This window comes from Camelus dromedarius, chromosome 8, assembly GCF_036321535.1.
Source record: "Camelus dromedarius isolate mCamDro1 chromosome 8, mCamDro1.pat, whole genome shotgun sequence".
Classification (NCBI taxonomy): domain Eukaryota; kingdom Metazoa; phylum Chordata; class Mammalia; order Artiodactyla; family Camelidae; genus Camelus; species Camelus dromedarius.
This window is the reverse complement of record NC_087443.1, coordinates 70786976-70800626: the sequence shown is the minus strand read 5'-3', so window position 1 is coordinate 70800626 and position 13651 is coordinate 70786976. Positions and strand designations below refer to the sequence as shown.

General features: G+C 53.0%; 1 protein-coding gene across 8 annotated transcripts in view; it reads left to right on the top strand.

Moving 5' to 3' along the window:
- The window catches only part of LOC105095098 (heat shock 70 kDa protein 12A), a 272860-nt gene that overhangs the window by 243056 nt on the left and 16153 nt on the right, over positions 1-13651 (top strand). For all 8 annotated transcript variants that reach the window (XM_064488474.1, XM_031461838.2, XM_031461837.2 and 5 more), the window contains 3 exons: positions 1222-1408; positions 3511-3615; positions 8065-8181. In XM_064488474.1, coding sequence (XP_064344544.1) covers positions 1222-1408; positions 3511-3615; positions 8065-8181 — 409 coding nt within the window. The remainder of the gene's footprint in view (positions 1-1221; positions 1409-3510; positions 3616-8064; positions 8182-13651) is intronic.

Genomic DNA, 13651 nt, shown 5'->3' with positions numbered 1-13651 from the left:
TCTTTTCTGGAACCCCAGGCTTGCGTCTTCAGGCCCCTCCTGGGAGTTCAATGCCAGCACATTCAAGAAAAGCGCTCCATGTTCCCTCCTGCCTCCTTCTTGGCCAGGGCTACTGGTTTCTGTGAAGGGCGCTCTCTCCTCTAGGCTGCCAAGCTTGAAACCTTGGGGGTGCCCTGGCTCCTGCTCACCACCGAGGCCAGTTGGCCGGATTCTCCTTTGGATGGCTCCTCCCTCTGTCACCCCCTTTCTCTTCCCCTGACTCTACCCTTCTATGAGCTCCCTCACCTTGAGGCCGGAGCCTCTTCCTCAGCCGCCTGGCAGCCTTCCTTTGCCTCCCTCCCTTTGGTCCAGTTTGCTCTGGTCAGCAGCAGTTCTGATTCTGTCCTGCCCCTGCTCTGTAGCCTTCAGTGGCTCCCCATTACTCACAGATTAAATCTGTAATTCCTCAGGGTTCCCTTCAGCCTGGTTCCAGCCACCTTCCCAGTCTCCTTCTTGCCTTTCTGATGTGCACAATCACTCTTCTCATGATGGTACATGCTCTTTCTCTAACCTACATGATCACTTAGCATTCCCCATACATGCCCCATGCTGGCCCACCTCTGAGCAGCCTGCAGTGTCCTTCCCTCCTTCAAGATCCAGCTGTCTTTCACTCCTGTAAGTCTCTCCTGAGCCCCGCATCCTTCCCCCGGCCCCACCTCTGGCACCTCTGGGACATTTCCCCGGGCCCCTCATTCCCACCTGGTAAGGCAGGTATTTATGTGTTTGTTTATACCCTGCTTGTTTCAGAGAGGATGCAGGCCAGCTAGACATCTGCTACTGAGTGCTCGCAAATTAAAAAACCAAAACCCAAACCAACCAAACCAACAAACGGAAAACCTTATCTACTCTGTTGTGAGTTACTTGAAGGCAGAGGCATAAATGTTTCACCTCTGTGTCGCCAGCGCCTCGCACACAGTAGATGCTCAGTAAATGCTGGGTGAAAGGATGAAGCAGACTTTGTTACTGAGCAAGAACCTGGCACTTGTCCCTTCCATTTTTCTTATTAACTGAAGTTGTGTCTCTAGTCACCACTCAACCAGCTGAAGCAGAGTGTGCCTATAGCGGCCACCGTGGGCACCCGCGTCTAAAACAGTCATGCACATAGTTGGTGCTCAAATCAGTGCTTCCTGCTCTGGGGTTATGCCAGAAGGGCCCATAACCTCTGCCTTTCCTTGGTGGCAGGCGATGGGAAGGAGGCGACCCTGGGGTGTCCAACCAGAAGACCCCGACCACCATCTTGCTGACTCCCGAGAGGAAGTTCCACAGTTTCGGGTATGCTGCCAGGGACTTTTACCACGACCTGGATCCCAACGAGGCCAAGCAGTGGCTGTACCTGGAGAAGTTCAAGATGAAGCTGCATACCACTGGGGTAAGCCAGCCTCACCCTGGCTCCACGTCCCCAGGTTTGAGAGCCGAGGTTTCTCCAGCTCTGGTGGGGGTGGGGCTGGGGCCCCTCAGGTTCTTCCCAAGCAGAAATTAACGTCCATTTACCTTGATTTTAGAAACAACCTGCAGCACACAACACACGGCACCTTCTGATGTACACATGAGCAAGAGGATGTTCAGAACATTTAGCAACTTGTTTGCCTTGGAAACTGACCAGTCAGAGTGAACACTGGCTGGATGGAGCGCAGACAAAGGGGCTGGGGGATCCCTGCTGCACCAGGACATCCCCCTTCGGTTTCTGGATTGTTGGGAGACCAAGGAATCCTGAAGGAAGGACTTGGGGGCCTAGGGCCCATCTGGGGGACCCAGGGGCAGTGGCTACTAACTGACCATCAGGAAATAATAACTGGCTCATCAGCCCTCGGTGCAGGGAAGGAAGTAGCTCAGGAAATCAAGTGCCCAATAATTGGAGGCCCAACTCCCCAAGCAGTTCTGCTCCCAACCTGCCAGTGTTCGGTCAGATGGCCAAGTCAGTTAGGCCCTTCCTCCAAGCGTCATGGAAATGTTGGACCATAGGTTAGAATTTTTTCAATTTAAGCATTTTATCCCTTAAATTTTCTGTAACTTTCAGTACTTAGAGATGCAGGATGGTGACAGTGTTCAAGACCACAGACCCTGAGGCCGGACGGCCTGTGTTTAAATCCCACCTCTGCCACCTCCGAGATACTTAATCCAAGTCACTTAGCCTCTGCATGCCTTGCTTTACCTTATCTGTGAAATGGAGGCACTGAGAGTGCTTTCCTCTTGGGGAGGTTGGAAGGATTAAAGGAATCAAAATACACAAAGCTCTTAGAACCAAGCCCGTACCTAGTAAATTAAAGTCAATTGCTGGCTCCCATTCCTGTTGCTTTCATATGTCTGCTGTTAAGTGTTTGCAGATGACAAAATAAATGTTGCTGGGAAACTCCACAGCCAGCACCCTGCCTTTCAAGGCTTTGTGCTTACCTGTGTGGTTGTCTCTCTGAAGCAGACCGACTTCTGCTCGAAATGCACCCTTCCGGTTTCACCTGATGGGATTCGATGCCGAATGGTCTCTTGCAGGTGGAAACACAGGAATTTTTTCGATTTGAATTTTTTCAATTCCAAGCCCATGGCCTCCTGGTGCCTGGCGGGGGTGTCTTTGCTTAACCCCAGGTGTGGGAGGAGTGAGCTGGTGTGGATGGGTCAGGATGCCGGGTGGTTTGATGGCCCCTTCACACTCCAAAGGCAAAGACTAATTACCCAGCCTGGATCAATCCAGAGGCCCCACTGAGTTATTTTCACTGGTGTTAATGAGCCTGCTGGTTCCAGGAAACTTGGGGGCTTCCTCCTGATGTTTGCTTGCACTCTCTGCCCATCCCCACCCTCTGGGGACTAGTCTCATCATTTTTTAATGATCTCAGTCCATCCGGCATCTCACAGAGCATCTTCTGCCCAAGGACCACACTCGGTAGCTGCTGTAGCTTCTGGCAGAGGAAGGAAGGCAGTGATGCTGGGCTCCCAGCGGATTAGACAGCACAAGGCTTAAAATAGGAGCTCTTCTATTTTTGTGACTTGGTTGGCAGCTCACTGGGTAATGAAAGCCTCGTGTCTGTTTAGCATCATGCGCATGAGCGAGTTGGCATGATTATTTAGACCTCCATTAGTGGGGCTCCCAGGGGTGACCATGTATGTCCGTCGTGTGTGGAAACAGTATGTAAATTGCATCAGGAGTGGCGCCTGCTGCCTTTTCCTTCTTCCTGGGGCTCTGTCGCTGCCCTAAAACCCCTGCTCCCAGAGGATTCAGGAGAGAGAGGAAAAGAGGGAGGGAAAGAAGGAAGGAGCAGTGGAGGTAGGGAAGAGGGGAACAGACAGGATCTCCCATGCGGTAAGGGGACAAAGCTGCCAGTTCTCTTCCAGGGGACACACCATCCTGATCTGCCGCTTGAACACCAGGAAACACAAACATGACTCACTGGGTTCCCTAAGGCTCCAAGTGGCAGTGCTTAAAGCCAGAAGGCATGCGTCTCCTTCTCTTCTTAGTATTTCACTCCTGTCCCCCTCTAGGACCTCACCATGGATACAGACCTGACGGCAGCAAATGGCAAGAAAGTCAAAGCCCTCGAAATCTTTGCTTTCGCCTTGCAGTACTTTAAGGAGCAGGCACTGAAGGTAGGTGCATGCCCGTGCCTGTGCTGGGGGCCACCTGCCAGCCACGGGAGCAGGGACAGCCTCGAGGGAGAGAGTGTGGGCTTTGTATTCGGAAGGCAGGCTGCAAACCTCCTGCACTGCTGGTGGGAAGGGGGAACGTGCAGCCACCGTGGAGGACAGCCTGGCGGTTCCTCCAAAGGTTAAACACAGAGGTCTAAAAAACGTCACCACACGCGTCCCAGTTCCATTGCCAGGGATGTACCAAGAGAAATGAAAACATATATTCACACAAGCACTTGTGCATGAATGTTTATAGCAGCACTATTCATAATAACCAAAAAGCAGAAACAACCCAAATGTCCATCAGTGCACGAATGGGTAACTAAATGGAATCCACCCAGACAATGGAGTATTATTCAGCTGTGAAAAGGAATGAAGTCCTGATTCATGCTACGGCCTGGATGAACCTTGAAAACGTCATGCTGAATGAAAGAAGCCAGGCACAAAAGGCCACACACTATATGATTCCATTTGTATGAAATATTCAGAATAGGCAAATCCATAGCGCTAGAAAGTAAATTAGTGGTTGCCATAGACTGGGGGAGTGAGAGTGAGGAGTGACTGCCAAGGGGTATGGGTTTCTTTTGGGGGGTGATGAAATTAGATCGTGGTGATGGTTGCACAACCTTGTGAATATACAAAAACCCACTGAACTGTATGCACACTTTAAAAGGGTGAATTTTATGGGAAGGGGATTATGTCTCAGTAAAAAAAACAAAAAGAAAGGCAGGAGACACACGTAGCAGCTGTGTGATCCTGGGTGCGGTGCTCTGTCTCTTCAACACCCTCGTTCCCAATGTGAAGATGGGGCGGGTAATGGTACCTCATGGGTTGTTTAATATGAAATGAAACATTAGACATGACATGCCTCCCTCGGGGCTCAGCTCCAAATAAACACTTGGTAAATGATTGCTGTGGTCCACCCCTCCTCCGTGCCCCCCACCCCAGACCCCATGGAAGAAGCTGACTTGGTGAGTGAGCCCCCGGGTCATCCTTGCAAAGGTTTGTGCACTGATGGCTCAGAATGCAGATCATGGCTAATTTCCAAGTGAAAAACAGCAGTCCACTCAGGGTCCCCGCCCAGGGGCGTGGTGAGGAGTGGGTGTGAACTGGGTGATTAAGGAGCCTGATGCCCTTCATCTGAAAAGAATTGGGAACTTCAGAAGCATTTGGTATTACATGATCACTAGAAGACATTTAGTGAATTCTAGAAATAGAATTGAGTAGAATTGTAGACCTAGGGCCCGAGGGAGACAAAGAAGTGAGAACGTAACACTGCTTTCATACACTCAAGTACCTTTTGGTGTGAGTACATTTTTTATGTGCCAGATCCTTCACAAGCTCTGGCGGTGTAGAAACCCACATGGCACAGGGAGCATGCAGACAGTGGGTCGGTGAGGGGGTGCTGGTGGGTGAAGGCAGATTGTGCCCAAGGGCAGCAGCAGGGAATTCTCCCCGGAGGAGAGGGACTGGGGGCCCCTGAGAGGCAGCAGCTGGAAGGGCGGATGTTTTTTGCTGGTGGAATGGCCCAGAAACAGCTCAGGGGAAAGAAAACAGAGCAAACAGCTGGAGGAAGCAGGCAGTTTGGAGCAGGCGAAGGGGCAAGGCTGCAGACAGAGCAGGCCCAGGGAGCTGGGGATGAGACTGTGCAGAGCTGCGAGTGCCAGGCGAGAGCACTTCCCGGGTAACGGGGTGCCGTCAAAGGATATCTTGTGGGGGAATGCCTGGCCACGGGGATGGTGTTGGGGGAGGTGGGGAGTGGGACCACAGGGGTCCTGAAGGCCTGCAGGGGGAGGAAAGTCATATGTCATCAGCTCACTCAGATCCTGGAGCAGGTCTGTCTGAGGGCTGAGGGTGAGGCTGCGGCTCGCACTGAACTGCGGGGTCATTTGGGGAACATGAAAACCCAGAGGATAAAGGGGATGGGCTGGAGGGAAGGAGTGGTTCCCGGGGAAAAAAAAATCCTTCCATGAAAGGGGGAGGGGAGAGGACGCTAAGGAAGGAAGTGGGAGGGAGGCAGGGGCTGGGTTGCTTTCAGGAAGAAGCTGGTGACCAGCCAAGGGCAGGAGCAGCCAGGCTGGGGAACCACTGTGGGTCCAGGAGGCAGCAAAGCCGAGAGGGGGCGCAGGCAGGGGGACCTGAGAGAGTGCTCCCAGAGGGATGGGCTCGGTGCCTGGAGGCCCAGGTGGCTAGTCTGAAAAAGACGAAGGCGCAGAGGGAGGCAGGGGCCCCCGGACTAAGAGGAGGAGGCTTGGGGGCTCAGGGAAAATGCAGGACTTGAGATCAAGTCCATGACCTTGGAGTGTGTTTCGAGTTGGCCAAGAGGAAAGGCGTGAACAGTCCGCCTCTAAGGGGAGGCAGGAGGTGGAGGGGGCAGCGGTCAGGCAGTGGCGTGGGTGGGTGGGTGGGTGACTGTGGGCCTGTCAGCTCAGCCAGAGGCTTCAGGAACCTTCTCCCAGCAGGGAATACGTTGTGAAGAGATTCCATGAAGCAAAGCTGTGTGAGGAGATGTGTAGGAACTGGGCCCTTCACAACAGGGCTGACTGGTGTTCGAGGGCCAGGTGGGTTCAGAGGAGGGGATGGTTGTGCGCTGGATCAGAATGAGCTCGAGGAGCAATGCCTGCTGAAGTAGAACATCTCAGCCATCACGTGCCTGGAGCGGTGTCATTGCTCACGGGGGAAAGTCAGTGAAAGTGCCTGGCGGGAGACGATCGGTCCACGCCAGGTTCCTTCCCTTCCAAGCTGCTCTCCACCCGCTGGCGAACAAACAGCTCATCCAGACAACTTCCCACACAGCCAGGGAAGCCTGTCACTCATCTTTGAGCTGCTTCCTGTTTCAAGAGTTTAAAATAACCTGATGGTAACCGACGCCCTGCTTAGAATCCCTCCCAACCTATTTTATTACACGCTCTCTTGCTTTTCAAACCCAATGCAGACCTGCCAGGAAATAAAACATGATTTAAAAAAAAATAATAAACACAAGCAAAAAATGGCTGTTTCACGTCGGCCTAAAGCAGAGATGTTTTTTAAAAACATGTTTATTTTTTAAAAAGTTCAGTGGATGTGCTGAACATTACTGAACCGCACACTTAAAAATGGCTCAGATGGTGAACTTTGTTATGCGTATTTTATCACAATTGAAAATGAAACTTTTTTAAAAGGCCAAAAAGAAAAAGGGTTTACTGATCAAAGAGGAAGTTAGTTCAGTGAGACGGTGGGTCAGTCCCAGGATAGCTAAGTGAAACAGTAGAGAAATGAGATACCCATCAGGAAAAAAAAAATCCTCAGTCTTCTGAAGCATGTCCCCAGAGCTGACTTTGATACAGAAACACATCAGTGTGCTTTTAGGTTTGATCTTCTATTTGTCTGGTGAATGTGGCCCCGGGAGGGGAGGGGAAGGAAGGAAGGTCTTCTCTGGGCTGGAGGCTCCCCTTGTATTCTCACTGAATCTTGCCAGTAACGCTGTGGGTTCGTGCTATTCTTCCCATTTTACCGGTGGGAACACTGAGTCTGAGAGCTATTCTAGAGACATATTTTGTCTCCGTGGGCCTGGTCGATGCTTCCACCCACCTTGTTATCCACACGGGTCCCACTGGTGTGGTTTTACCTGAACTGAAAGTTAAGGGCAGCGTGGTTCTTGCTTAGGTCGTGTTGTTCATATCCTCCCCATCGTGCCAGGAGAAGTCCCCGGATGTGCTGGGCTTGGGGCAAGGTGGATGACAGGGATGACAGACAGGGACAACCCTGATCACAAATGCCACCGGTTGTTGAGCACTGCTGCAGGCCAGGCACTGTTCAGATATGAGATCACGTCTTACAGTTTAGTTGAGACTTTGGCCTTTAGAGTCAAGACAGACCTGGGTCTGGGTCCAGAGTCTGGCTCTGCCAGTTCCTAGCTAGGCAGTCATCACAAAGCCTTATCTTGCCATCTGTAGAAAAGGGGCAGTTCTAATCTCTTCCTAACAGGATTCTCAGATGGGTGAATGGAGATGAGGTGTGGAAAGGGCTTCACAAGGTAGACCCAGAGTGAGCTCTCAGTAAATGCAGCTCTCAGAAAATTATCAGTCCTCCCAACAGCCGAATGAACAAGGTATTATTATCCTCATTGCACAGACTAAAAAACTGAGGCCTGAGAGGTTGCCGCTTGCCCTAAGTCACGTGACTAAGCAGTGGCTAAAGGCCTCAGATCTGCCCGCCTCCCACCTGCAGTCATGTTCAGTGAGTGAAAGCAGCTGGGAGCTCCCTGTTTGCTGAATATTCAGAACAGACTTGCTCCCCGATGCTGGCAAGTTCAGGAGGCTGTGGAATAGATGCTCCAAGAGTCCATGGCCAGGTAGCCTGGAGTTTCAGGGGAAGCCCCAGGAGGACCAGCTCTGTCCACTTGAGCTGCTGCATTTTCTGTGGCTTTAGGAGCTGAGTGACCAGGCGGGTTCGGAGTTCGAGAATTCCGACGTCAGATGGGTCATCACCGTGCCTGCCATCTGGAAACAGCCTGCCAAACAGTTCATGAGACAAGCTGCCTACCAGGTGAGTGCAGGGCTGGGGGCGGGCGGGGGGCCAAGATGCGCATGGTGGTGACTGTCACCCCACTCCGATGTCCCCCAGCGTTCACAGGCCTCCTTGGGAGGCAGCGAGGGGGCTCCCACAGGCAGGGCGACAGGGAGTCTCCCCATTCCTCAGCTTCCTCCTTGGGGAGGACAAGGGTCAGACTGACAAGAGGAGGGGCTGGGCTCCACTTTCCACCTGGCTTTATTCATCTCCAGGTCTGGTTGCCATTACTGTAGGTTCCTTGGAGCTAAGATTTCAAACTGGGGTTCAGAGACATTTCTTTATGGGGGAATGGAAATGACACCCTCAAGGAAAAGGCGTGGCAAACAACATTTGAATAAGAAAGAAACAAAGACAAGGCCAACGGCCATGAAGCCATGAAGCGGGCCGATCGGGCTGGTCTGGAGGCTGAAAGCTGCCCTTATGCAGCTGGGAAATAAAGGATGATGTCCTCCGCATGATCCACCTTATGAGCAGCACAGGAGCACGACACGTATGGTGGCCCCAGGGAGGGTAGAGGCTGCCTGTGTGGTGGCAGGCACCCACAGCCGGATGAGGACAGTGACACAGCTGAGGAGCGTGCCGGTCAACATGGCGCTGTGGACACATCATTGGCGCCACCAACTCTCGTGGCCTCCAACCCTCGCACTGTTTGCAGACAGCTTGTGCCACAACGGGGCTTCCATGAGGGTCTGACTTTATGACGAGAAGGGCTGGACGTACTGACCTGCTGTTCTGATCCCCAGGATGGAGCTGGCTCCTGTGGTGCTTAGTCCACTGCGTTAATAAATGTAAGCCCACCCTGGGGCCTGGGTCAGCTCTGTCCTGAGAATCAGGTTTCAGAGCCTCCAACCTGAGCTGGGCTGGGGAAAGTCACTGTGGTCACAGATGCCCCCTTGTCCCCCACCACACCTCTCAGGAGGCAGCCACCTTTCCCAGGGGACATATCTCTGACGTCGAGCCATGGCCACACGTATGAGCCTTTCCTTGAAAACACCCACTGAATCAACCCTGAGCACCGCACATGGTCAAATGGCCACGGGCACCTTGTCTTTATGGATTGTGCTTGATGCTTGCAGCTTTACTCCGGAAGGCAGGTAGAATTCAGGGAAGGGCAGTGTCACCTTCCCGATTCTCACCGGTCCCTTTCTTCCCTCCCCTGGCCCAGACTGTCTCCTCCACTCTCCCCTTCCTCTGGTCAGCGTGAGAATCTGGCTCAGTCTATGTTATTTGCCAAAAATAGACCTATTTTTATAGAGATGAAGGAAGAGGGTGGAAGTTCCAGAAAGAGGCAACTTCTTAAAAAAGTTAGAGTCACAAATGCAGTTTCACTGTCCACAGAAGCCCTGGGCATCACGGAGCTATTCCATGGCGTCAGCCTGCAGGCAGTGTCCAGAGGCAGGGTGCTGGGACGCGGCTGTCGGCTAAGACCCGGCCCAGCGCCCCGAGTTTCCCCAGGAAGGACACTCAGGATTCACGGTTTTGACTTCCATTTTCCAGCCCCCAGGAAGACTTCAGCAATAAACATGTGACCCGGAAAAGGGGCAGTTCTTGTTTTCAGCCTGAAAAAGAAAGGGATGCAGTGACTGGTAGATTTCTCAGGGCTTTGGGGGAAGTGTGGGAAGAGGCCCCTTACACTGGGGGCCAAGGAGGAAACCAGGCTGAGGAGGGTGTGGTGTCCTCAGGGTGGAGGAGGATATGCTTCCCCAGAGACACACGGCAGATGTGCAACTTAAGTTTTGGCTCTTTGTCATTCTGATTTGGTAAGTATGTTCAGCTTACGTTCACTGGATGGATTTGAAGATGGCAGGGACTATTCATTCATTCATTCATTCATTCATTCATTCTTTGTTTGCTCATTTGTGTTTTTTTGTTTTTTTAATGGAGGTACTGGGGACTGAACCCAGGACTTTGTGCATGCTAAGCATGTGCTCTACCATTGAGCTATACCCGCCCACCTTGTTAATTTTTTCATTAAACAAACCTCCTGTGCTGGGGCCTCCTGTGCTCAGGTTGTGGGAGCTGCTCGGGTCATACCTTGTGTGAGCAGGACAGGGCCCTGCTCTTAAGTTGCTCACAGACAAATGGTTCATTGAAACCATTTGTACTTCTGGGCAGGGGCAGATGGTGTGTTAGGGGCACTGGCTCTTCAGCCTGTCTTCTGGAAGAGTCCTCCTGACAAAATGGAAATGGAATGTGCTACTCTGTGGCCCAAATCAGCATCTCTCCAGCTCTCCCTCCTCACCTCCCATTTATTCTACAGAGTAAGAAAGACACATACCTTTGATGGTTAATATTATGTGTCAACTTGACCAGTTATTTGGTCAGATATCATTCTGAGTGTTGCTGTGAGGGTGTTTTGGGATGAAATTAACATTTAAGTCAATTGATTGAATAAAGCATATTGCTCTCCCTAAGGGTGGGTCTCATCCAATCAGTTGAAGGCCTGACTAGAACAAAAGCTGACCCTCCCTAGATAGAATAAGAGAATTTGGCCCACCCACTTGCCTTCAAACTCGGACATCATTTTTCCCCTGCCTTTGGCCTCCAGCTGAAACAGCAGCTCCTCCTGGGTCTCCAGCTTGCCAACTGCAGGTCTTGGGACTTGTCAGTCTCCATAATCCTGTGAGCCAGTTCCTTATAATAAATCTCCTTCTATGTATGCATACATCCTACTGGTTCTGTTTCTCTAATGCTGACAAATACAGAACCTGAGCAAAAAACACGGTTCTCGGCCCAGTCAGCTTCTGAGAGCTGAGGGCCCACCAGCCCTCCCACCTCGAGTGCTGCTCATTGGCCTGGCTTCAGGCAGATGTGCTGGAAGGATGAGGCAGGATGGTTCTCCTTCAGGGTGACCGGGAGACTGGCCAGTCTACCCTGCTGGCATGTGGCGAATAAAGCCCCTCCTTCCAGGCTTATGGGAGGTTCCTGAGCCCAAGGTCATGGCCCAGTCACGTGGGGGCTGAACTCCATCCTCCCACCTGCCTGGTGGAGGTGGAAGAGGCCTGGATGCAGAGCCAGGAGATGAGGATCTGGGCAGCATCTCCTATGGGAGAAGCAGGCCTGCAGTGGGTGGGCCTGGGGCCTCCACTTGGAGGTCTGTGAGTCACGGCCAGGGAGGGCTGCCCAGCACTTGATCCGGGGACTGTTCCATCTGTGAAACTCCCCAAACTCCTCTGTGTCAAGTGTGTGTTGAGAAAGTGGGTTAAATCTCTATCTTTTGTAATCCACGGCCTCAGGTCAGCCTTAGAGCCTTTAAGAGCATTCAGTGAAAAGACGGCGGCAGGAAGAACAGCATGCCTCTTCTGAGGCCCTGAGAGAAGACCCAGGGTGAGGACACAGTCCCGCTGAGCCCTGAGGGCACCACGGACAGGAGGTAGTCCAGTGCGTCTCTAAGGCAGTTTGCCCAAACTGTGTGCCTCTAGTAGGTTCCAGAGACCTGTTAGATAAATGATGTTCCCCTACTTCGATGATCTCATCTAACTTGGCGCTGCAGCCTGCGTTTGCTTCCTGTTCTGAACAAACTGCAGTGAAAAATAATCACATCAAGGAAAAAACCCATCCCCGTGACGCTCAGAACTGGTGCAGCTGCAGCTCTTTGCAGCTCGACGCCGGGCCAGCCGAGCACTCGACAGGTCTGGCCACTTTTCTCAGCTGTGGACACGGCCCCTGGCGGGTTTTCCTGGCTGACTGCAGGGCCAAGGGGCAGAGCAGCCGCAGCCGGGGTACCGCCCACCTCTTGGCCTCCATGGAGTGCAGTTTTCTCACCCACTCAGTCCTCCCAAGTGGAGCTTGTGACCCGGAAGCAGAGCTCTAAAAACGCCTGTGATGGAACTCTCTGCTGCCCCACATTTGAGGGGGAGTCAAATAGGGTGGCATACTCTTGGTTCAGACGCTTTCTGTTTATAGAACCCCCAGGTCGTGTCTGAAATGCTCTCGTGAGAAGGGCCAGATAATTGCAGAATAAAGGCTGGCTGGAGGGACGGTGGATTCGTTCCTTCAGCAGCCACCTTCTGAGCACCCACTGGGTGCTCTTGGGTACGAATACCTGGCTGCTGCCCTTAGCAAACATGCAGGAGAAGCAGACAGACCTACATCCATCCTTAGTGGAGGCAGAGTGTTCTGTGTGCTGGGTCGGGGCCCCAGCGGAGGAGAAGCTCACTCAGAACAGCAGCCGTGAGGTATCAGCTCCAGAGGCAGAATTACCCAAAGCAGAGTGATCTCCCGCTGCCATCGACTCTGGCCTGATCCCAGGCAGAGACCCCCAGGTCTCCCGCCAGCTGCCAGGCCAGAGGGCTTCTGCTGAGAGTGATGGCAAGTGTTTTTACGCAGAAGCAAAGCTTACACTTTGGGGTACCGGATCCTTCTGTCCGGAGACAGAGACATCTGCGTCTCAGAGAGCCTGGCGGAGCCTTGTGCTTTTCTTCTTTTTCTTGGAGTTCTCAAGCAGCTCTGGGAACTGGCCTGGGGAGATGCAATCTGCTTGGAGACAGCTGTCTCCTCTTGCCTCTCCCTCAGCTCTCCCCTGTGGCTTCCATGAGAGTTTGCTGGTGGGGACACAGCTCCTTACTCTTGCTGGGGAGCCCGCTGGGGCCTGGTTAAAGCAAAGGTGTGTGGTTGCTTTGTCCTGGCCTCCCAGGCACTGCCCGGCCCCCCACTGACCTCACCTTTCCCCTCCCCACTGGTTCGGGGTCCTCTTCACCTCCGCACTCAGGTACCATCCTCTATGGAAATGGGTCAAAGCTTTTACTGTGGAGCCAGGGCCAGCCCAGCTGGACAGGGACAGATGAAAGGCCCCCCGAGGGGTGCAGCCTGTGCTGTTGGGGCAGATTCAGGTGAGCCTGCTTGTCTTTTATGCCCCCAGCATCCTCGTGGGGGTGGTCTCAGTCACACACCAGGCACCCTCCGGTGCCCTCAAACTGTACCAAAGTGAGTGAAGACTCAAGGCTCCTCACTCGTCTGGACTAGATGTGATTTTCCGTGTAGACATTTCACATCTAAGTTGGAGATCCTGCTCAGAATTTCAGGGAGGGCCTGGCAGGGAATAGGGCATTTATGTTCTGCTCTTCTTCGTCCCCTCCTGTCTCCGCCCCTGGGCCCAGGGGTGGCTCTTTCCGGCCACGTGGGAGCCGCCCGGCTGGCTGACATCCCGGGGGGGACGAGATGACAGGAATGTGCCTTTTGAGTGGGTAGCCCTTGCCGTTCCTCCTTCACAGCGAGTCCTGGACGCCCCTCTGTGCTCTGCCTCCCCACCCCTCCTCCAAGTTCATTCTCCATCCTGAGCTCTGGAGGAGAGGCTTATACGTACAGGGCCCGCTGCTTCTTCACAGCCTGCCTTTCCTCCCTCCTCAGCCCACGTTGTGGGAGCTTCTATTCTAGGAGGGCCTTGGCTTTACGTACAAACCCAGGAGGACGGAAGAAGCAATCCACGGGGGCTGTCCTGCAGGGC